This window comes from Taudactylus pleione, unplaced genomic scaffold (assembly GCF_031769625.1).
Source record: "Taudactylus pleione unplaced genomic scaffold, aTauple2 ptg000063l, whole genome shotgun sequence".
NCBI classification, from domain to species: Eukaryota; Metazoa; Chordata; class Amphibia; order Anura; family Myobatrachidae; genus Taudactylus; species Taudactylus pleione.
Genome location: NW_028284465.1, coordinates 3544887 through 3567544, shown reverse-complemented (window position 1 = coordinate 3567544; position 22658 = coordinate 3544887). Strand labels below are relative to the sequence as shown.

The window sequence follows — 22658 nt, the reverse complement described above, 5'->3', positions numbered from 1 at the left end:
TCACGCTCACTGATATATTCTACAGGTCATGCTCACTGATATATTCTACAGGTCACGCTTAGTGATATATCTACAGGTCACGCTTACTGATATATTCTACAGGTCACGCTTAGAGATATATTCTACAGGTCACGCTTACTGATATATTCTACAGGTCACGCTTAGTGATATATCTACAGGTCACGCTTACTGATATATTCTACAGGTCACGCTTAGAGATATATTCTACAGGTCACGCTTACTGATATATTCTACAGGTCACGCTTAGTGATATATCTACAGGTCACGCTTACTGATATAGTCTACAGGTCACGCTCAGTGATATAGTCTACAGGTCACGCTCACTGATATAGTCTACAGGTCACGCTTACTGATATAGTCTACAGGTCACGCTTACTGATATATTCTACAGGTCACGCTTACTGATATATTCCACATGTCACGCTTACTGATATATTCTACAGGTCACGCTTAGTGATATATCTACAGGTCACGCTTACTGATATATTCTACAGGTCACGCTTACTGATATATTCTACAGGTCACGCTTAGAGATATATTCTACAGGTCACGCTTACTGATATATTCTACAGGTCACGCTCACTGATATAGTCTACAGGTCACGCTCACTGATATAGTCTACAGGTTACGCTCACTGATATAGTCTACAGGTCACGCTCACTGATATATTCTACAGGTCACGCTTACTGATATATTCTACAGGTCACGCTTACTGATATATTCTACAGGTCACGCTTAGTGATATATCTACAGGTCACGCTTACTGATATATTCTACAGGTCACGCTTACTGATATATTCTACAGGTCACGCTTACTGATATATTCTACAGGTCACGCTTACTGATATATTCTACAGGTCACGCTTACTGGTATATTCTACAGGTCACGCTTACTGGTATATTCTACAGGTCACGCTTACTGACATATTCTACAGGTCACGCTTAGAGATATATTCTACAGGTCACGCTTACTGATATATTCTACAGGTCACGCTTACTGATATATCTACAGGTCACGCTTACTGATATAGTCTACAGGTCACGCTCAGTGATATAGTCTACAGGTCACGCTCACTGATATAGTCTACAGGTCACGCTTACTGATATAGTCTACAGGTCACGCTTACTGATATAGTCTACAGGTCACGCTTACTGATATAGTCTACAGGTCACGCTTACTGATATATTCTACAGGTCACGCTTAGTGATATATTCTACAGGTCACGCTTACTGGTATATTCTACAGGTCACGCTTACTGGTATATTCTACAGGTCACGCTTACTGGTATTTTCTACAGGTCACGCTTACTGGTATATCTACAGGTCACGCTTACTGATATATTCTACATGTCAAGCTTACTGATATATTCTACATGTCACGCTTACTGATATATTCTACATGTCACGCTTACTGGTATATTCTACAGGTCACGCTTACTGATATATTCTACAGGTCACGCTTACTGGTATATTCTACAGGTCACGCTTACTGGTATATTCTACAGGTCACGCTTACTGGTATTTTCTACAGGTCACGCTTACTGGTATATCTACAGGTCACGCTTACTGATATATTCTACATGTCAAGCTTACTGATATATTCTACATGTCACGCTTACTGATATATTCTACATGTCACGCTTACTGATATATTCTACATGTCACGCTTACTGATATATTCTACAAGTCACGCTTACTGATATATTCTACAGGTCACGCTTACTGATATATTCTACAGGTCACGCTTAGTGATATAGTCTACAGGTCACGCTTACTGATATAGTCTACAGGTCACGCTTACTGATATATTCTACAGGTCACGCTTACTGACATATTCTACAGGTCACGCTTACTGACATATTCTACAGGTCACGCTTACTGATATATTCTACAGGTCACGCTTACTGATATATTCTACAGGTCACGCTTAGTGATATATTCTACAGGTCACGCTTACTGATATATTCTACAGGTCACGCTTACTGATATATTCTACAGGTCACGCTTACTGATATATTCTACTGGTCACGCTTACTGATATATTCTACAGGTCACGCTTACTGATATATTCTACAGGTCACGCTTACTGATATATTCTACATGTCACGCTTACTGATATATTCTACAGGTCACGCTTACTGATATATTCTACAGGTCACGCTTACTGATATATTCTACAGGTCACGCTTACTGATATATTCTACAGGTCACGCTTACTGATATATTCTACAGGTCGCGCTTACTGATATATTCTACAGGTCGCGCTTACTGATATATTCTACAGGTCACGCTTAGTGATATATTCTACAGGTCACGCTTACTGATATATTCTACATGTCACGCTGAACAGTCAGCACTAGATCTAAATCAGATTTATCACCACTTACTGCCTGAACATCTGCAGATCTGTAGGAAACAATGGCCCTCATTCAGAGCCGCTCGTTAGCGGCAGTACGCTCGTTCCGAGCGATGTTTGCAAATCTGCGCATGCGTACGCTTTTTAGTACGCATGCGCGAACCAGTCAGTGCGGCCGAAAATCCTTTGTACGCTATATAGCGAGTGCCTGCTATTTTGAGTGACAGAATGAGGCGTATGTGGGTGGTAACAGGGGAAGGTGTTTGAAAATGGGGAGTGGAGATCCGAACGCAGGCGTGCTTAAAGGTCAAAACGGGCGTTTTATGGGTGTGTATATTTAAAACAGCAGCGTCATTGACCACGTCACTGGGTTATTTTATAGCCAGAACTGCACGCAAATTTGTGGTAGCAAACACCAACCACAAGAATAGCGAGCAGTTCATACGCTGGTCGATGTACTCGATTAATCTAATAAATAGCGGACATGACGTAGGATGCGAGCGGCCAGGGGGCGTTTTTTAGAAAAAAACGAGCGTATGTTTTGCTCGCTCGTTCAGACTTAGAGGTGTGAACAGACTGCAATGTGCGTACGGATCATTTGAATAGCCACCCCTTGTTTTTAAACGAACGACCGCAAATAGCGTCCGGCTCTGAATGAGGGCCAATATCCTGTGCTGAATACTCTGTTTATCATCATCAATTGAATGATGTATAACTAAAGTATATATATATACAGAGCTATTTTTCAGAAAATAGCAGGAACTCAGTTCCTGAACCTTTCAACTATGATATATGTCCTTGGCCCAAAATGTATTTTTCATAAGATAAGTTTTATTTTAAAGGTTCTATTGAGTGCCTTCTTTTCTATATACTATATATGTATAAATAATTGATATAAGTATATATAATGTATATATAATTGTTTTTCTATAGCTCTACCCCCAGTAGCTGCTCCCACAGTTCCTGAACCTACCTTTACAGAAACAATGCCCTGTATGTGTGTGTGTATATATATGTCCAGCTACATCCTTGCCGCAGCAAATCTCATCACACATGGTGTGAGACATGCCCCCAAGAGTGGATACACGCACTGCGTTCGCACCTGCGCCTCCATAGGAATCCATGGTGCGATCGCAGTGAGCGCCATAGTGTACCGTAGCGTATACAGGCACATGGAAGTCACATGGCATGATGTGTGCACATGTTTATGGCGCAATCAGCAACATTGTAACTGGGCACCTCTGTAAATACCAAACTTAGACAACCACAAATCCCAGAGGATGACAGTACAGGGCGATACAAAAGCTGTACAGATACCTATTTTATTCCTATGTCCCTCTGACTTGGAGCTTTGTGTGTGGGGGTACAGCCTGTGTCTTCTCTCCGAATATCTTTGTCTCTCAAAATAGATGTCACACACACGCACACGCGCACGCACCCACACACACACACACGCACACACACACACACACACACCATGTGTGACAGCGGCCGGTGGGGTTTAGCAGTGACAGATTTTTCTATTTTCCTCCCTATAATCACGCTCACCCTTCTCAGCTCCTGTCTGCTAATCTGTTACACTGTGCAGAAAAGGTGCTAGAGAACCTCACTAAATATAGCAGGGTTAGTATTCCTGGAGCAGAGCCTGTTACTTTCTTATTCCCATCATCACACAGGCTGGAAACTTAAATGACAAACGACAAACTCAACCTGCAGACATGCAAAGTACAGTGTACTATCTGAGACACACACACACATACACACACAGACACACACAGACACACACACACACCCACCCACACACAGACACATACACACACAGACACACACAGACACACACAGACACACACACCCACCCACACACAGACACACACACACAGACACACACAGACACACACAGACACACACACCCACCCACACACAGACACACACACACAGACACACACACACACACACACACACACACACACACACACACACACACACACACACACACACACACACACACACACAGACACACACACACACACAGACACACTCAGACACACACACACACACACACACACACACAGACACACACACACACACACACACACACACCCACCCACCCACCCACCCACCACACACACACACACACACACACACACACACACACACACACACACACACACACACACTGTGATTGTCACTAAAGTGACTGCATTTATTACATCTTCTTATAGAGCCGCTGAGTGAGCATCTCAGGGGAGACCTGGAAACCTTGAAGTTTCCTACAAGCTGTCAGGGAATTAGATGTGAAACAATTAAAGCTACTTTGTGGCCAGCAACAGATAAATGCCTTTACTGGAACACCTGTCACTGCATGTATATATACCGTATACTACACCTATCACACCTGTCACTGCATGTATATATATATACTACACCTATCACACCTGTCACTGCATGTATATATATATACTACACCTATCACACCTGTCATTGCATGTATATATACCGTATACTACACCTATCACACCTGTCACTGCATGTATATATACCGTATACTACACCTATCACACCTGTCACTGCATGTATATATATATATATATATACTACACCTATCACACCTGTCATTGCATGTATATATACCGTATACTACACCTAGCACACCTGTCATTGCATGTATATATACCGTATACTACACCTATCACACCTGTCACTGCATGTATATATATACTACACCTATCACACCTGTCACTGCATGTATATATACCGTATACTACACCTAGCACACCTGTCACTGCATGTATATATATATACTCCACATATCACACCTGTCACTGCATGTATATATACCGTATACTACACCTAGCACACCTGTCACTGCATGTATATATATATATATACTACACCTATCACACCTGTCACTGCATGTATATATATATACTACACCTATCACACCTGTCACTGCATGTATATATACCGTATACTACACCTAGCACACCTGTCACTGCATGTATATATATATACTACACCTAGCACACCTGTCATTGCATGTATATATATATACTACACCTATCACACCTGTCACTGCATATATATATATATATATATATATATATATACTACACCTATCACACCTGTCACTGCATGTATATATATATATATATATATTTATATACTACACCTAGCACACCTGTCACTGCATGTATATATATATATATATACTACACCTATCACACCTGTCACTGTATGTATATATATATACTACACCTATCACACCTGTCACTGTATGTATATATATATTACACCTAGCACACCTGTCACTGCATGTATATATATATATATATACTACACCTATCACACCTGTCACTGCATATATATATATATATATATATATATATATACTACACCTATCACACCTGTCACTGCATGTATATATATATATACTACACCTATCACACCTGTCACTGCATGTATATATATATACTACACCTAGCACACCTGTCACTGCATGTATATATATATACTACACCTATCACACCTGTCACTGCATGTATATATATATACTACACCTAGCACACCTGTCACTGCATGTATATATATATACTACACCTATCACACCTGTCACTGCATGTATATATATATACTACACCTAGCACACCTGTCACTGCATGTATATATATATACTACACCTAGCACACCTGTCACTGCATGTATATATATATATATATATATATATATATATACTACACCTAGCACACCTGTCACTGCATGTATATATATATATATACTACACCTAGCACACCTGTCACTGTATGTATATATATATACTACACCTATCACACCTGTCACTGCATATATATATATATATATATATACTACACCTAGCACACTTGTCACTGCATGTATATATATATACTACACCTAGCACACCTGTCACTGTATGTATATATATATACTACACCTAGCACACCTGTCACTGCATGTATATATATATACTACACCTAGCACACCTGTCACTGCATGTATATATACCGTATACTACACCTAGCACACCTGTCACTGTATGTATATATATATACTACACCTAGCACACCTGTCACTGCATGTATATATATATACTACACCTAGCACACCTGTTACTGCATGTATATATATATACTACACCTAGCACACCTGTCACTGCATGTATATATATACTACACCTATCACACCTGTCACTGCATGTATATATATATATACTACACCTATCACACCTGTCACTGCATGTATATATACCGTATACTACACCTAGCACACCTGTCACTGTATGTATATATATATACTACACCTAGCACACCTGTCACTGCATGTATATATATATACTACACCTAGCACACCTGTCACTGCATGTATATATATATACTACACCTATCACACCTGTCACTGCATGTATATATATATACTACACCTATCACACCTGTCACTGCATGTATATATATATATACTACACGTATCACACCTGTCACTGCATGTATATATATATATATACTACACCTAGCACACCTGTCACTGCATGTATATATATATATATATATATATATTTATATACTACACCTAGCACACCTGTCACTGCATGTATATATATACTACACCTATCACACCTGTCACTGCATGTATATATATATTTATATACTACACCTAGCACACCTGTCACTGCATGTATATATATATATATATATATTTATATACTACACCTAGCACACCTGTCACTGCATGTATATATATACTACACCTATCACACCTGTCACTGCATGTATATATATATATATATATATTTATATACTACACCTAGCACACCTGTCACTGCATGTATATATATATACTACACCTAGCACACCTGTCACTGCATGTATATATATATATATATATATATATTTATATACTACACCTAGCACACCTGTCACTGCATGTATATATATATATATACTACACCTAGCACACCTGTCACTGCATGTATATATATATACTACACCTAGCACACCTGTCACTGCATGTACATATATATTGTGATAGGATCACTGGTGAAGTGGTCTGTGACAGGGACATTTATCCCAGATTCCTGTCTTATGTGTTTTAAATCCCCAGGAGAAAGTCTGCAGTGTAGCAGGCTTGAGCCTCGGCTTTTTGAAAAGCCGGTTTGGGACCTGGGGGTTGTGGGTGAGAGGAGAGGGAGGGCTCCACCCACGGCCACTCCAGGTTTTGGTTCTCGCAGCCTGGTAACAGGCTTGATTGGGTTTCCACCTGAGGGTGGCCAATATAAGCCTAGTGTGTTGAGGGCTGATTGTCTCACCTGGGAGAGCAGACAGGGAGTTTGCTCAGAGACACTTGAAAAACCTATTTGTGAGTACTGTGCTGTGCTTTGTTGCTGGCGAGGGCATTAGGCCCTGCCAGGTTCTGGTAGTGAGGGAACCACCTGTGAAGTTAGTGCCCCGACAGGGCTAGGATTTATATTTATGTTATCTTTATATTTCTGACATTGTATAATAAAGACTGGTGCCGACCAGCTTGTACTTGCATCCAGACTGGTGTGCTGCTTCCCTACTGCTGTGAGTGTGTGTAAGGAAGGAGTCCTCTACCCAGGAGAGGGACCCCCTAACCTATGTCACAATATATATATATATATATATATATATACTACACCTAGCATGCCTGTCACTGCATGTATATATATATACTACACCTAGCACACCTGTCACTGCATGTATATATACCGTATACTACACCTAGCACACCTGTCACTGCATGTATATATACCGTATACTACACCTAGCACACCTGTCATTGCATGTATATATATATATATATATACTACACCTATCACACCTGTCATTGCATGTATGTATGTGTATATATATATATATATATAATATATATATATATATATATATATATATACTACACCTAGCACACCTGTGATTGCACTTATGAATTATCAGCATGTAGTTAGGAAGGACCATGTGTCTACATGATGGAAATGCCACAGCCCTAGAAAGCAGGTTTCCTACCTATGGTGGTGATCACAGTGATGGCAAAGTAAAAAGAGCCAGCGAAGGTCCACTGCACTCCGGCTTTGTGAGGTTTAAGTTTCAAGACCACCCATTCCAGCTCCTTGTAGTTCTCATCCGTTAGGTTATACTTGCTCTTTAGCTCGTTCTTCTTGTGCTCCAGCTTTTTCTTCTCTGAGGTCTCCTCATCTGACTCCAGGACATCAAAGACAGCGGCCCCCACCAGCAGGTAGGTGAAGGTGCAGATGATGAGAGCTAGGGTCCTGACGTTTTGCCTCTTCATGGTGCGGCTGTGGGCATCTCAGGGGCTTCCTGCCAGTGTCTGGTGGTGGTGGTCCCGCAGGTCATGGCTGCCCCGTAGGTCCATGGAGGTCCTGCTGCTTGGAGTCTATTGTAGAGGCTCCTGATGTGGCTGCTGCTGGCTGTGAGTGCTGATCTCAGGGAGCTGTCCTTTCAGCACCAACCTCAGGAGGCTCTCTGACAGCCAGCCCCGGCCATATAAGGCTCTCTCCTCTCCAAAGGGGGAGGGCAAGGGGAGCAGCAGAGGCACAGGAAGACCTGTGGCCACCAAATTACCTCCCGAGAACTCTTATCAGTGGAACTGGGGCAGAGAGGGAGGCAGCGTGGACTCTTGTAGGACCCATCAAAGGACTTGTGGGAAATGGGGTCCAGCACTGACCCAAGCGCTGCAGGGACACAGCACAGGAGCAGTGAAGTAATCTGGACGTCACCAGCAGCATCTCAGTGCATTGTGGTATTGTGCCAAAAGGTTCCCAGCAAAGACCACTCCACAGGAGAGCTCCCCTCCACCTGCCTGCAACCAGCAGGGTTGCTTCACTTCAATCCTGCCCTCCTCCTTGCTAATTATCCTGGGGCTCAGGATGGGGTCAACAGTGCCAGTGAACTGCAAGGATGAGGACTTGATGGGGTCTCTCTCTCTCGTGTAAGATTGTGAGGGGTGAGGGTGAGTGGGTGAGTCAGACTAAAGAGAGTCTGAGAAGGAGAAACAGGAACAGAGAGCTGAGAATAAGGGGGATGTGGGGGAGGGAGGCTGCAAGTCAGAGGGATGAGCTGACTGGTCTTACCCGTAAGTTGTACTCACAGAGGGGAGCAGGCAGTGGCCTCACAGGGACCCCACATGCCGTTACTGTTCTTTGCCTGTAGCTGCCGGTCAGTTACAAATAGAGAAGTCATTTATATGCTCTCTATACACTGTATGTATGTTCTCACTGCATGCAGCAGCTCTCACAGAGGAGGGATGGGCTACACCAGCAGAATACATATAATAATCCTCCTGCAACCGATACTGTAGATGAAGGCAAGCCAAGGCTCCCCAGCTGTTGTAGAACTACAAGTCCCAGCATTTCCTGAAAGTTTTAATTAAAGAAAAAAAAGTGTTGGAGAGGACAGCAGGCTTGCAGGGGTGGGTGGCACTGGGGAGCAGGGGTAATTGAAGGGTTAAATAATGCAAAGTATTCACTAATGATATTGTATTTATCCTGTCAGGAGGAACTGGCTGTTAGCATTACTGTTGCATTATTTATAGGGTGCTGTAAATATATATATGAGTATATTAGAATAGCTGTATTCTAGTGAGTAAGCACGATACAATACACTATATGAAAGCGTGAGACACCATGATTATTAGCAATATAAATAATATATAACATTATTCCAAGCGCTCTTCTGCTTCTTTTAAGCAAATCTAATGCTACAATTGTTAGTAAAGTGCACTATTTCTCAGCATGCGGGGACTTGTTGTTCTACCACAGCTGGTGAACCACAGGTTGCCCGACACTGACTTACCGCAATTGATATTTCTTATGGGGCACATCCAGTAGACCAGCGGTTTTCAACCGGTGTGCCGCACACACTAGTGTGCCGTGGCCAGTTGTGAAGTGTGCCGCGGGGCTGTCAGAGCCACCGGGCACATTTTACTGTACTTCAGCATCCCGGGCCGCTGAGCTCCTCTGGGAGACTCAGGCGCGACCGGGTAGTGACCTGCAAAGATGCGGCGGCATGACATCACAGTTCACGCACGCCGCATTGTCCACTGCCCTCCCGCCCGCTCTGCCAGCCAACGCCCTGCGCCAATCAGCCAGCCCGCACTCTGTCCAGGCAGGCTCTGCAGCCTGCCTGGAAGCCCGCCCGCACGCGATCCTGCTGCAGTGTGAGTGACAAGGGGGGAAGAAATGTGGGTTTTGTGGGGACCAGACATTTTTTTCTTCGTGGGTACCAGCCATAGTTTATTTTTTCGTGGGAACCAGTCATGTCGTTTTTTTTAGTGAGAACCAGCCATATGTTATCCAACCACATATTTGCCTATTTAGTGGGGAACAATGTGTTTTGTTTTGTTTTTTGTTTCTGTGGGGCCAGCCATAGGTTTCTTTTTCTGTGGGGAGCAATTCTGTGGGGCGCAATGTGGTATGGTTGTTTTTTCTGTGGGGAGCAATGTGGTTTTTTTTTTCTGTTAGACCAGCCAATGGGATTGTTTTATTCTTGTGAGGGGCCTATGTAGTGTGTTTTTTATTCTTGTGGGGGCCAATGTAGTGTGTTTTGTTCCTGTGGGAACTAATGTAGTGTGTTTTTTCATAGTCCGCGCACACCGCATCGCCGGATAGTGTGCCTTGGCAATTTTAAAATCTTGTGTAGTGTGCCGCGAGTTAAAAAAGGTTGAAAATCACTGCACTAGACGATCTACTCCCTGTCCAATCTCTAACCGATTTTCCCTTGAAATTTTATCTTTCAGTCTGAACAATTTGCAAACGACCTGCATGTTCCGTCACACACACTACTGGTTGCAGCGCTGCTCAGAAATCCTGTAACCTAAACTTACTGTGCAGCAACAGTCTCCCTCTAGTGGCTATTACATGGAATATTCCTTTACTGTGTTCGCATGCCAAGCAGTACTTTAAAAACCATGTACAGAGGTAGTGGGTATATTCCACCATCGTATATGTGATTATCGGGTCTATTTACTAAGCAATGTTAGGAGACAGAGTGAAAAGAGATAAGGTGCCAGCCAATCAGCTCCTAACTGTCATCTTTCAAACACAGCCTGTGAGATGACAGTTGGGAGCTGATTGGCTGGCACCTTATCACTTTTCACTCTGTCTCATAACACTGCTTAGTAAATAGACCCTATATAACTATCGTTATCATTATTTCACAGTTGTGTTCCTTGTGCTACTCGAATACTCTGCTATGTACAGAATGATTAAATGATGTTAGATTGAAATAATCCATGATTCATAGACAGTGCAGGGAATTTCCCTGCAGCTCTGGATTGCAGCTTGTGTGCTCTCTCTGTAAATATGCTGATGGCTTCGCCCAGGCCTCCTCCGATGTTCCAGACAGTGTGGGCCTCAGTTGGCGCAACCATGGCCGCTGTTCCGTTCAGCAGCGGCAGCCTGCATACTGTTCTATGCTAATGTGATAGAACCATAAGTGTACGACAGCGGTTCCCAAACGTTTTTGAATCACAGCACCCCCGGAGTATCAGCATTGTTCTCACGGCACCCCTAAGCCAAAAATTTGTTATTGAGAAATTCAGAAAAAAATATAGTAAAGTAATAAAGTGAAGTGTATTGTGCTGACCTGTCATCCTTAGGGTCAGTTATGTGGTGTTGGACAGGATTCCTCTTCTGTTTGTCCTATATTTACATTACATTGACCATAAATAATTTGATTTGGTGCTGGACCACCAAGCGGAGGCACCCCTGCAAGTGTCCCGAGGCACCCCAGGGAGCCACGGTGCACAGTTTGGGAACCACTGGTGTACGCTAAAAATCTGTGCGCCTGCATGTGGCACCCTCTCCCGCCCAATGAGCCCCATTCAGACCCACTCGCAAGCGGGTCGATGGTGGGGCACTGTGCACGCGCGGCATGCGCAATGCGCGTGCGCAAGCCCTGGAGCGAGCGAGAAATTCACTCGCTCCGGGGCTCGCTACAAACGGGGCAGCTGTCGATGTTGATTGACAGCTTGCGCCGTTTTGTAGGTGGGGAGGGGGGGTGGCTGGTCAAACGGAGGTGTTCCCGAAGGAACGCCTGCTGTTTGAGGGTGGCCCTACTGACATCACTAGTGATGTCAGTAGTTGAGCTTCTGGCTCTATTAGAGCAGGAAGGTCACTGGGGCTTTGGGAATGAGACCATACCGCAAGGGTCTCGTCGCAAGCCTGATGGTCGCAACCATCGTGACCATCACTTGGCTGCTCGCAAAAACTGTGGGTGGTCACCCACAGCTTAGCGAGCGGCCTGGAGGCTGGGTTAAAAAAAAAACAGGTCGCCTTGATTCAGAGCGAGCGCTCACAAAGAGCGTCCGGCTCTGAATGACCCCCACTGTTCTTACGTCCGCAGCTGCAGTTGTTGTTATTATTAGTAACTGTATATGGCATCCCAGCTCCGTCCGCACTCTATCATCGAACATGCCACTCCCATGAGACGGAAGAGTTCTCACCGCAGAGAAATGCCCAGGCATTGTGGTCCGTTGCTTGATAGATCAATCCGTACACACTAGCGAGCTCTGCCCGTGGGCGGATACCTGATCTGGCACACAGAGCCGTAACTAGACTTTTTGGTGCCCTGTGCCAGAAAGAGCATTGGCGCCCCGCTCATTTTTCACAAGGACATAATGCACCCAAAAAAGGGCCATGGCTTCATGAGGAAGTGCCAGGGAAGAGATAGGAGAGGCCAGGAGATGCTGGGGATGAAATAAGAGGAAGCTACAAGCAAGAATGATAATAAACAGAAATGTGACAGGCCCAAACAGCGCCCCCTGACCTGTGGTGCCCTGTGCGATGGCACCGGCCGCAGTACCCTAGCTACGGCCCTGCTGGCACATGCTCAGAAGCTGTTCCCTTTATTTGGTGCATGCACTATATGCTGAAATCCGCAGGATCCGTGAGCATTGAAGGTTGTTTGTGTGTCTACGTTTGTGTCTGTGTGTGTGTCTGTGTGTGTGTCTGTGTGTGTGTCTGTGTGTGTGTCTACGTTTGTGTGTGTCTGTGTGTGTCTACGTTTGTGTCTGTGTGTCTGTGTGTTTGTCTGTGTGTGTGTCTACATTTGTGCCTATGTGTGTGTCTGTGTGTATCTACGTTTGTGCCTATGTGTGTGTCTGTGTGTGTGTCTGTGTGTGTGTCTACGTTTGTGTCTCTATGTGTCTGCATTAGGATTAGAGTTGCTGTTATGGTAAGGGTTCGGGTTAGCACAGGGCCGGTTCTCCCGTTACGCATGGTACGCAGCTGCGTAAGGCGCCACATAGTGAAGGGCACCATGCGGGCCGCGGTGCAGACTGTGTCTCTGTGACACAGCTGCACCGCCTGTGTATCGCTGACCGGACGGAGTTCGGTCAGCGCTACACAGCACAAACACACAGTCGCCGGCGCCGGCAGCTGTGTGTTTGCTTTAGCAGCTGATGAGAGTCAGACAGACTCATCGGCTGCTGCTCCCACTGCCAGAGCCGGACATCTTCACTCCCATGATGCGTCACTCCCATAATGCAAAGCGGCGGACGGAGGAGCTGATCTCGGCGGCGGGACCAGGAGCGGGTGTCAGGTAAGTGTTTTTTTTTTATTTTTTTATTATGTCTCTACTGCGGGGGGGCGGATTACTACCGGGGGCACTACAAGGGGGGGAAATACTACTGGGAGCACTACAAGTAGGGGAACTACTGGGAGCACTACAGGGGGGGACTACTACTGGGGGCACTACAAGGGGGGGAAATACTACTGGGGGCACTACAAGGGGGGGAAATAATACTGGGAGCACTACAAGTGGGGAATACTACTGGGGGCACTACAAGGGGAGGAATACTACTGGGGGCACTACAAGGGGGGAATACTACTGGGGGCACTACAAGGGAGGGGGAAATACTACTGGGGGTACTACAAGGAGGGAATACTACTGGGGGCACTACAAGGGGGAATACTACTGGGGGCACTACAAGGGGGGCTACTACTGGGTGCACTACAAGAGGAGGGACTATTACTAGGGGCACTATATAATGGGCACTGCATAGGGAGGTACCACTACTGGTGGCACTGCATGGGGGGGAGTACTACTGAGGCACTATATAAGGGGCTTACTACTGGGGGCACAAGGGGCACTGCACTGGGGGGACCACTACCAGGGGCACTGTAAAAGGGGCACTGCATAGGGGGGGCGCCAAAAAAATACTCGCTTACCAAAAAATTTGGGCTAGGGCCAGCCCTGGGTTAGCATTAGGATTGGAGTTACCGTTATGGTAAGGGTTCGGGTTAGCATTAGGGTTTGATACAGAATAAGAAGAATACATGTACCACGATGTTGACATTTTTAGCACAGCACCTGCGTCAACATGTTGGGTGTCGACATGGCCAATGCCGACCTGTTGGCATGTTCAATGCCGACATTACGACCATGTCGACATTCTCAGATTCACATAATGAATTTTTGACATTGTAACTGTCGAACATCTATAGCCGACCTGAGGTTGGATGGGCTGCAACGAGAAAATTAATTATTTTTTAAAGTGTATTAGTGTACTTGTAGAGGATAAAAAGCTACGCCTGAGGAGGCTGCTGTGTGACTCCATGCTTCTCAGGGAAAAGGCTCCGTCATCCATGACTTGCTGATCCCGTCCGCTTGGCCTGATATTCCTAGGGCACACCAACCAGTCACCTGGCTCCAGCCACCACACCAGCCGCAGATCTGGGACAGCTCCTGAGGGAACATATATGCGTTTGCTGCATATACTTCGCAGGACCTTCTCCACAGAGCAAGCTCCTTGAATGGCAGGCTGGCAGGATCTCCTGACTCCTGTACCCAGCCCTGCCTATGTCCTGCCACTCAGGCTAGGAACTCCACTCCACTCAGAACTCTCTTGAAAAACCCTTAGTTTGCCATTTTCCCACGATTAGGTGACAGCTCTGAGTCCTGGCATTGGGTGGTTTAAATGCAGGGGCTGGCTGCAGAGCAGTTAGTGAGTCTGTTGTTCCTCACTCCCCCCTGTGGGGGGAGTCCCCCCTGTGGATTTCAGGTGCTGAGCAGTCTAGTAAAGGTCACACTAGATCAAAGCCCACTTAATCATGTTGATAAGAAGGATGGCTCCCCTAGGGCTATAGACAGTGGCCCTGATTCAGAGCCGGACGCTCTGACAGACCGCTCGCTCTGAATCAGGGCCGTCCCTGCTCCTTTTTGGAGTGGCCTCCCGGCCGCTCGCATAGCTGTGGGTGACCACCCACAGCTATAGCGAGCGGCCAAAATGATGGTCGCGATGGTCAAGACCATTGCAACCATCGGGCTTGCGACGAGGCCCTGCGGTAGGGTCTCGCTGCCGCAAGCCCAGGAGTGCTTTTGGCTCTATCAGAGCCAAAAGCACTCCCACTGACATCACTAGTGATGTCAGTGGGGCCGGCCCCAGACGGTAGGCGTTCCCATGGGAATGCTTCCGTCTGGGCAGCCACGCCCCCGGCACGCCCACCAAAGGGGGCGTGCTGTCAATCACCATCGACAGCACGCCCCCTATGGTGCAAGACCCTTAACGATGGTTTGGCCGTCATTATTCAGGTCTCGCGCATGCGCACGACGGAGCCGCCTCCGTCATGCGCATGTGCACTTGGGCACCATCGACCAGCTTGCGATCGCTCAGCGCTCGCGTGCGGGTCTGAATCAGGCCCAGAGTCCCTGTTAACCCCTTGTCATCATTTGTGATGTCAGAGGCCTTTCAGCTGATTATAGCTTCCTGTCTGTAGCTCAGAGAGGGGGGCATCAGCTTTGGGACTTCCTGTAAGTAACCCAGCAGTACACACAGTCACCTGGCTAGGTCTAGACTCTAGTGCAGTGGTTCCCAAACTATTTGGAATCACGGCGCCCTAGAGTATCAGCATTGTTATCATGGCACCCCTAAGCCAAACGTTTGTTATTGAGAGATTCAGAAAAATATGTATTACAGTAATAAAGTGAAGTATATTGTGCTTATCTGTCATCCTTAGGCTCAGTTATGTGATGGGGATAGGGTTAAGCTTCTGTTTGTGCATATATTTACATCATACTTGCCTACCCTCCCGAAATGGTCGGGAGCCTCCCGAAAATCTGGTGTCGCTCCCGACCCCCCGGGAGAGGGGCAAGCATCCCGGCCAGCGCAGCCCACCCACACACCCCGCTTGCGTCCGCTACCCCCCACGCGCCGGCGTCACCACTTACCTGGTCAAAGTGGCTGGGTCAGGGAAGCTGATGACACGATTCGTGCTGAATCGCATCATCCTGGCCCCGCCCACGGCTACACAACGTCGATAATATATGCGTTGTGTAGCAGGGGTGGGACCGCAATGACACGATCATGCGACCACGCCCCCTGTTCCGCCCCCAAAAATGGCTCACGCCCCCTTTCTTCCCCACTGCTGTGCCGAGCTGGCTGCCTCCTCCCAGAAGAGGCAGCCAGATTGTCGGCAAGTATGATTTACATTACATTGACCATAAAGACTTTGATTTGGTGCTGGACCACCAACCTGAGGCACCCCTGCAAGTGTCCTGAGGCACCCCAGGGAGCCACGGCGCACAGTTTGGGAACCACTGCTCTAGAGTGCTCTCAGGCACACCATTTCAGAGGAAGAGGGGGAAGAACACATGAAAAAACATATACACTGGGGATGCAAGGGCACTGTTCTCTAATGCAATACCTAAATACAAACACTCCAACATCATTACATGTGTCATATGCATCCTGTGCAAAGCATTTAGACCTGCAGTATAGATATTATTCACTGATCGGTGCCAAGCAGCTATATAATAAGGGGGACTGTTACCCACAGTAGGGTTAACTATTACAGACAGCAATAACACAACATGTTCATTATTCATCAATATAAGGTCCTAATAATGCTCATAGCAGTATGTGATGCACAAATACTTTATTTGCATTATAACATTCCAAGTTCCACTGACACACATGCAGTGGTGCTGCCCAGGAGAAAACAGCTATATTCCACCTCCTGCACTTATACACTGAGAGGAAGAAAACAGGGCGGTAAAAAGCCTGAGACCTGAGATGAGCCAGACAGGGGCGAGTTCTGACAGGTACAAGGACTAATAATAAGTATTCATTATATCCACTCCCGCCTCCAAGATTTTACCCGTGCTGCTCCTTACGTCTGGAACTCTCTCCCTCTCAGACTCTCCACCTCACTACAAATCTTCAAACAGGCTCTCAAGACCCACTACTTCATCATAGCCTTCCAGCACTCATCCTAACCCACCTCATGCTCTTTCCTCCCTATCTTCCCCTTCTGTGTCACGCCTGTCTGTCTGCCCTCCCCTTCTGTGTCACGCCTGTCTGTCTGCCCCTCCCCTTCTGTGTCACGCCTGTCTGTCTGCCCCTCCCCTTCTGTGTCACGCCTGTCTGTCTGCCCCTCCCCTTCTGTGTCACGCATGTCTGTCTGCCCCTCCCCTTCTGTATCACGCCTGTCTGTCTGCCCCTCCCCTTCTGTGTCACGCCTGTCTGTCTGCCCTCCCCTACTGTGTCACGCCTGTCTATCTGCCCCTCCCCTTAGAATGTAAGCTCTCATGAGCAGCGACCTCTTCCCTCATGTGCTTCTCTTTACATTTTCTTCTACTCTTTACTCCCCATTAGGGCACCTAACATGTCTCTGCCAACTCCCTGCTGCTTATTGTGAGGGCTGTAATTGCTATTGCAGCAATGTATATAAATCGTGTCCCTGTCCTGCCCTGTAATGTACTGTAAGTTACTTGTTTCTTGTTCACTTGTTAGTTCTATGTACTATGTAAGGTGCTGCGGAACACTTGTGGCGCCATACAAATAAAGGATAATAATAATAATAATAATATAATTTATAAAATAATTTGTAAATCCACAATTAAATATATTTTGTAATCAAATGAATATATTATATGGAATATGCCTACAAATCACTTATACCAGGTTTTATATTGCTGCATGTACAATTTTTTAAGGTTTCACAACAGAATACATGCTAGAGATGGTCAGAGCTTATTGCTCTAGTCTCGTATTTATAGTAACTTTCTGAGCCATTAACTCAATAAAATGGCTCCATCTATACGAACTCTCATGTCTGACTGCGCTTCGATTATTTTCATTGTTACACATCCCACAATAGAATGTATAGAAAAACAACAGTGGAATCTATTAATGGCACATTTTACTCCATCCTCTGGTGCCCCTGGGGGAAAAGGTTACTTACCAGCTTTGTGGCAAAGGAAGCCTAAAGACTTGTAGAGACAAGGTTGGAGTTTTACGGCCCCAGGCATGGAGGGATAATGGGACTTGTCTGTTTTGCTCTTTGAGTGGACAGTGACTGAAATCTTCAGCTTTCTAAAGGGGAAAAAAGAATAGAAGAGAAGCTATATATATATATAAATATATATATATATATATATATATATGAATCCTGAGGGCGGGGATACGTTCCCCGAAATGTAGAATAAAACAGTCTTTTTCTTTGATGCCAAAGCCTCCGAGTGCTGCCTGTCGTTGGTTGTATATCTGTTGGGGGTGCTGTCGTCCTGGGAAGCACCGGAGACAGTTACCCCGAGGTGGGTCTTGAGTGCTGGGTCACAGATTTGTATATATTTATATATATATATGTATATATATATATATATATATATATATATACAGTCAGGTGCATAATTATTGGGGCATTGACAGAATTTTCATATTTTGGCCTCTATTCACCACCACAATGGCTTTGAAATGAAACAAACAAGATGTGCTTTAACTGCAGACTTTCAGATTTAATTTGAGGTAATTACATCCAAATCAGGTGAACGGTGTAGGAATTACAACGGTTTCTATATGTGCCTCCCACTTTTTAAGGGGCCAAAAGTAATGGGACTATCAACTCAAAAGCTATTTCGTGGACAGGTGTGGGCTATTCCCTCGTTATTTCATTATCAATTAAGCAGGTAAAAGGTCTGGAGTTGATTCTAGGTGTGACATTTGCATTTGGAATCAGTTGCTGTTGACTCTCAATATGAGATCCAAAGAGCTGTCACTATCAGTGAAGCAAGTCATCGTTAGGCTGAAAAATCAAAACAAACCCATCAGAGAGATCGCAAAAGCATTAGGTGTGGCCAAATCAACTGTTTGGAACATTCTTAAAAAGAAAGAACGCACCGGGGAGCTCAGCAACACCAAAAGAACCGGAAGACCACAGAAAACAACTGTGGTGAATGACAGAAGAATTATTTCCCTGGTGAAGAAAAACCCCTTCACAACAGTTGGCCAAATCAAGAACACTCCTCTCCAGGAGGTAGGTGTATATGTGTCAAAGTCAACAATCAAGAGAAGACTTCACAAGAGTGAATATAGAGGGTTTGCCACAAGATGTAAACCATTGGTGAGCCACAAAACCAGGAAGACCAGATTAGAGTTTGCCAAACAACATCTAAAAAAGCCATTACAGTTCTGGAACAAAATCCTATGGACAGATGAGACAAAGATCAACTTGTACCAGAGTGATAGGAAGAGAAGAGTATGGAGAAGGAAAGGAACTGCTCATGATCCAAAGCATAGCACCTCATCAGTGAAGCATGGTGGTGGTAGTGTCATGGCGTTGGCATGTATGGCTGCCAATGGAACTGGTTCCCTTTTATTTATTGATGATGTGACTGCTGACAAAAGCATCATAATGAATTCTGAAGTGTTTCGGGCAATATTATATGCTCATATTCAGTCGAATGCTTCAGAACTCATTGGACGTCGCTTCACAGTGCAGATGGACAATGACCCGAAGCATACTGCAAAAGCAACCAAAGAGTTTTTTAAGGCTAAAAAATGGAATGTTATGCAATGGCCAAGTCAATCCCCTGACCTGAATCCGATTGAGCATGCATTTCACTTGTTGAAGACAAAACTGAAGGGAAAATGCCCCAGAACAAGCAGGAACTGAAGACATTTGCAGTAGAGGCCTGGCAGAACATCACTAGGGATGAAACCCAGCGTCTGGTGATGTCTATGCGTTCCAGACTTCAGGCTGTAATTGCCTGCAAAGGATTTGCAACAAAGTATTAAAAAGTGAAAGTTAGATTTAGGATTGTTTAGTTTGTCCCATTACTTTTGGCCCCTTAAAAAGTGGGAGGCACATATAGAAACCGTTGTAATTCCTACACCGTTCACCTGATTTGGATGTAATTACCCTCAAATTAAATCTGAAAGTCTGCAGGCAAAGCACATCTTGTTTGTTTCATTTCAAAGCCATTGTGGTGGTGAATAGAGGCCAAAATATGAAAATTCTGTCAATGTCCCAATATTTATGCACCTGACTGTATATATATATAAAATATCCACTGGTGCGGCACTCAGGCCTATAAGAGCAATAAACGACAAGTACAATTCAGAGCTTCAACGTTTCTTTAGAATTTCATCAGGAAATTCTAATGAATGCAATGTTGAAGCTCTAAATTGTACTTGTCGTTTATTGCTCTTATAGGCCTGAGTGCCGCACCAGTGTATACTTTGTGTGTTTTTATTGTGGAGGCACATGGCTCAGTTATTATTAATACTGGGGTGCCGGACCAGTTTGGCTTTTAAAAAATAAAGAAATAAATATATATATACATAGATGTATGGGAGTTGGGGAAACCGTTTTAGGGTATGTCACCAGTATGGTGGCCATGTTGTTGAAGTCGGCCTGTACAGGGTCATCCATAAGTGTGGAAATAACCTTATAAAAAGGAAATACTACTCCAGTGTCTACAGCTATGATATGGGAGTGAGGAAAACTTTTTAGGGTATGTCACCAGTATGGCGGCCATCTTGAAGTCAGCCATCTTGGATGCAACTCTAATTTTTTAATGGGAAGGTAGTCATGTGACATTAAACAAATGCAGAATTTCATAAAACAAAATAAAACAATGGTGTTATTCATTTTAATGTACCTTTTTATATTTTATTTATTTTCAAGTTTTAACTGAATTTTCTTTTGCCGGTAGCGCCATTAATGGTGTTGAGATTGTCTTGATATCGGGAGAATGAAGCACACATGCTATTGCAGATGATTTCAACCAACGTCACCTAAATAGGCCACCGGATCAGTTGCAGATAAACCAAAAAGTGGGCGACCAAAAACTGTTACAGATGAAGCAACAACAACTGCTGAGCTGGCATCAAAGATCCCGCAACGTAGCACTCGTCGTCTGTCTCGTGAATGTGGAGTTAGTCGTACGGCCATTTTGAGAATTTTGTCTACACATAAATGGCACCCCTACAAGACTCAGATGTTCAAGGTTTGGGATACACATCAATAAATCAAATCATTTAATGAATTATTCCTTTCGCTCAGTTTTCTGGTGAGGAACAAATTCTGGGTGAATGTTTAAACATATATACGTATGGCACAGGTAAAATTATAGGATTTCATTTTGTTTATTGATGTGTATTGATCCCTGACCCCTGGTATGTTGCTGGATATATATTTTTAACTCATAGATATTAAAAGTTATGTTTTAACCACACATTTTTGCCCCCCAAAAGGAGTCTTCTTCTTTTTACCCTACAGTACACTTCTGTGGGAAACTATTTGTTTCATGACAAGATACAGACATTGGGATGACCCAGACCGTCGGGTGGAGTTTGCACACTGGGTAACACAGCAACTTCAACTGAACCCTAATTTTCCACACCAGGTATTGTTTAGTGATGAGGCAGATTTCTTTGTCAATGTTGAGGTAAACTAACAGAACCACAGGTGCTGGTCAGAGACAAACCTTCACTGGATGGAGGCCTGTAGGGTTGTAGCCTCTGCAAATCAGTTGGTATGGTGTGGTTTGTGGGGTACCCATATTGTGTAACCATTCTTTATTGATGGAACATTAACAGCAGCACATTATAAGGTTGTCAGATGAAGAGATTTTCCCTCATTAGTATCAGAGGATGGGTCATATCCTAATTTCTTCCAGCAAGATGGTGCCGCACCTCATTATGGACTCATTGTCAGGGAATATCTTGATGTGCAGTTTCCACAAAGGTGGATTAGCCATAGATCTCCAGTCCAGCGGCCAAGAAGATCCCTAGATTTACCTCCATTGAGAATTCTGTGGGGTTACCTGCAGAAACGTGTTTATGCTGTGAGGATACAAGATCATCATCATCTGCAACAACTAATTGTTGATGCTTCTGCTCAGACATGTTGGTCAAGGTCCATAAGGAACAAGAAAAGAGAACAGCCCTAACACTGCAATATGGTGGACAGTACTGTTCAAACATATCCTATAAACTTTATGTTAACAGTCGA

General features: G+C 44.7%; 1 protein-coding gene and 1 long non-coding RNA gene across 2 annotated transcripts in view; one reads left to right on the top strand and one right to left on the bottom strand.

Moving 5' to 3' along the window:
• Window positions 1–8835, bottom strand: part of KCNK3 (potassium two pore domain channel subfamily K member 3) — a 123382-nt gene extending 114547 nt beyond the window's left edge. Inside the window, exon 1 of the mRNA XM_088465726.1 lies at window positions 8410–8835. Within this exon, the coding sequence (XP_088321852.1) occupies window positions 8410–8692 (283 nt within the window). The 5' untranslated portion in view covers window positions 8693–8835. The remainder of the gene's footprint in view (window positions 1–8409) is intronic.
• A 164-nt stretch (window positions 8836–8999) lies between these two features.
• On the top strand, window positions 9000–21879 carry LOC148534852 (uncharacterized). Its single transcript, XR_015876647.1, has 2 exons — window positions 9000–9352; window positions 21358–21879. It is a non-coding gene; the product is annotated as an uncharacterized LOC148534852 (long non-coding RNA).
• The last annotated feature ends 779 nt before the right edge of the window (window positions 21880–22658 follow it).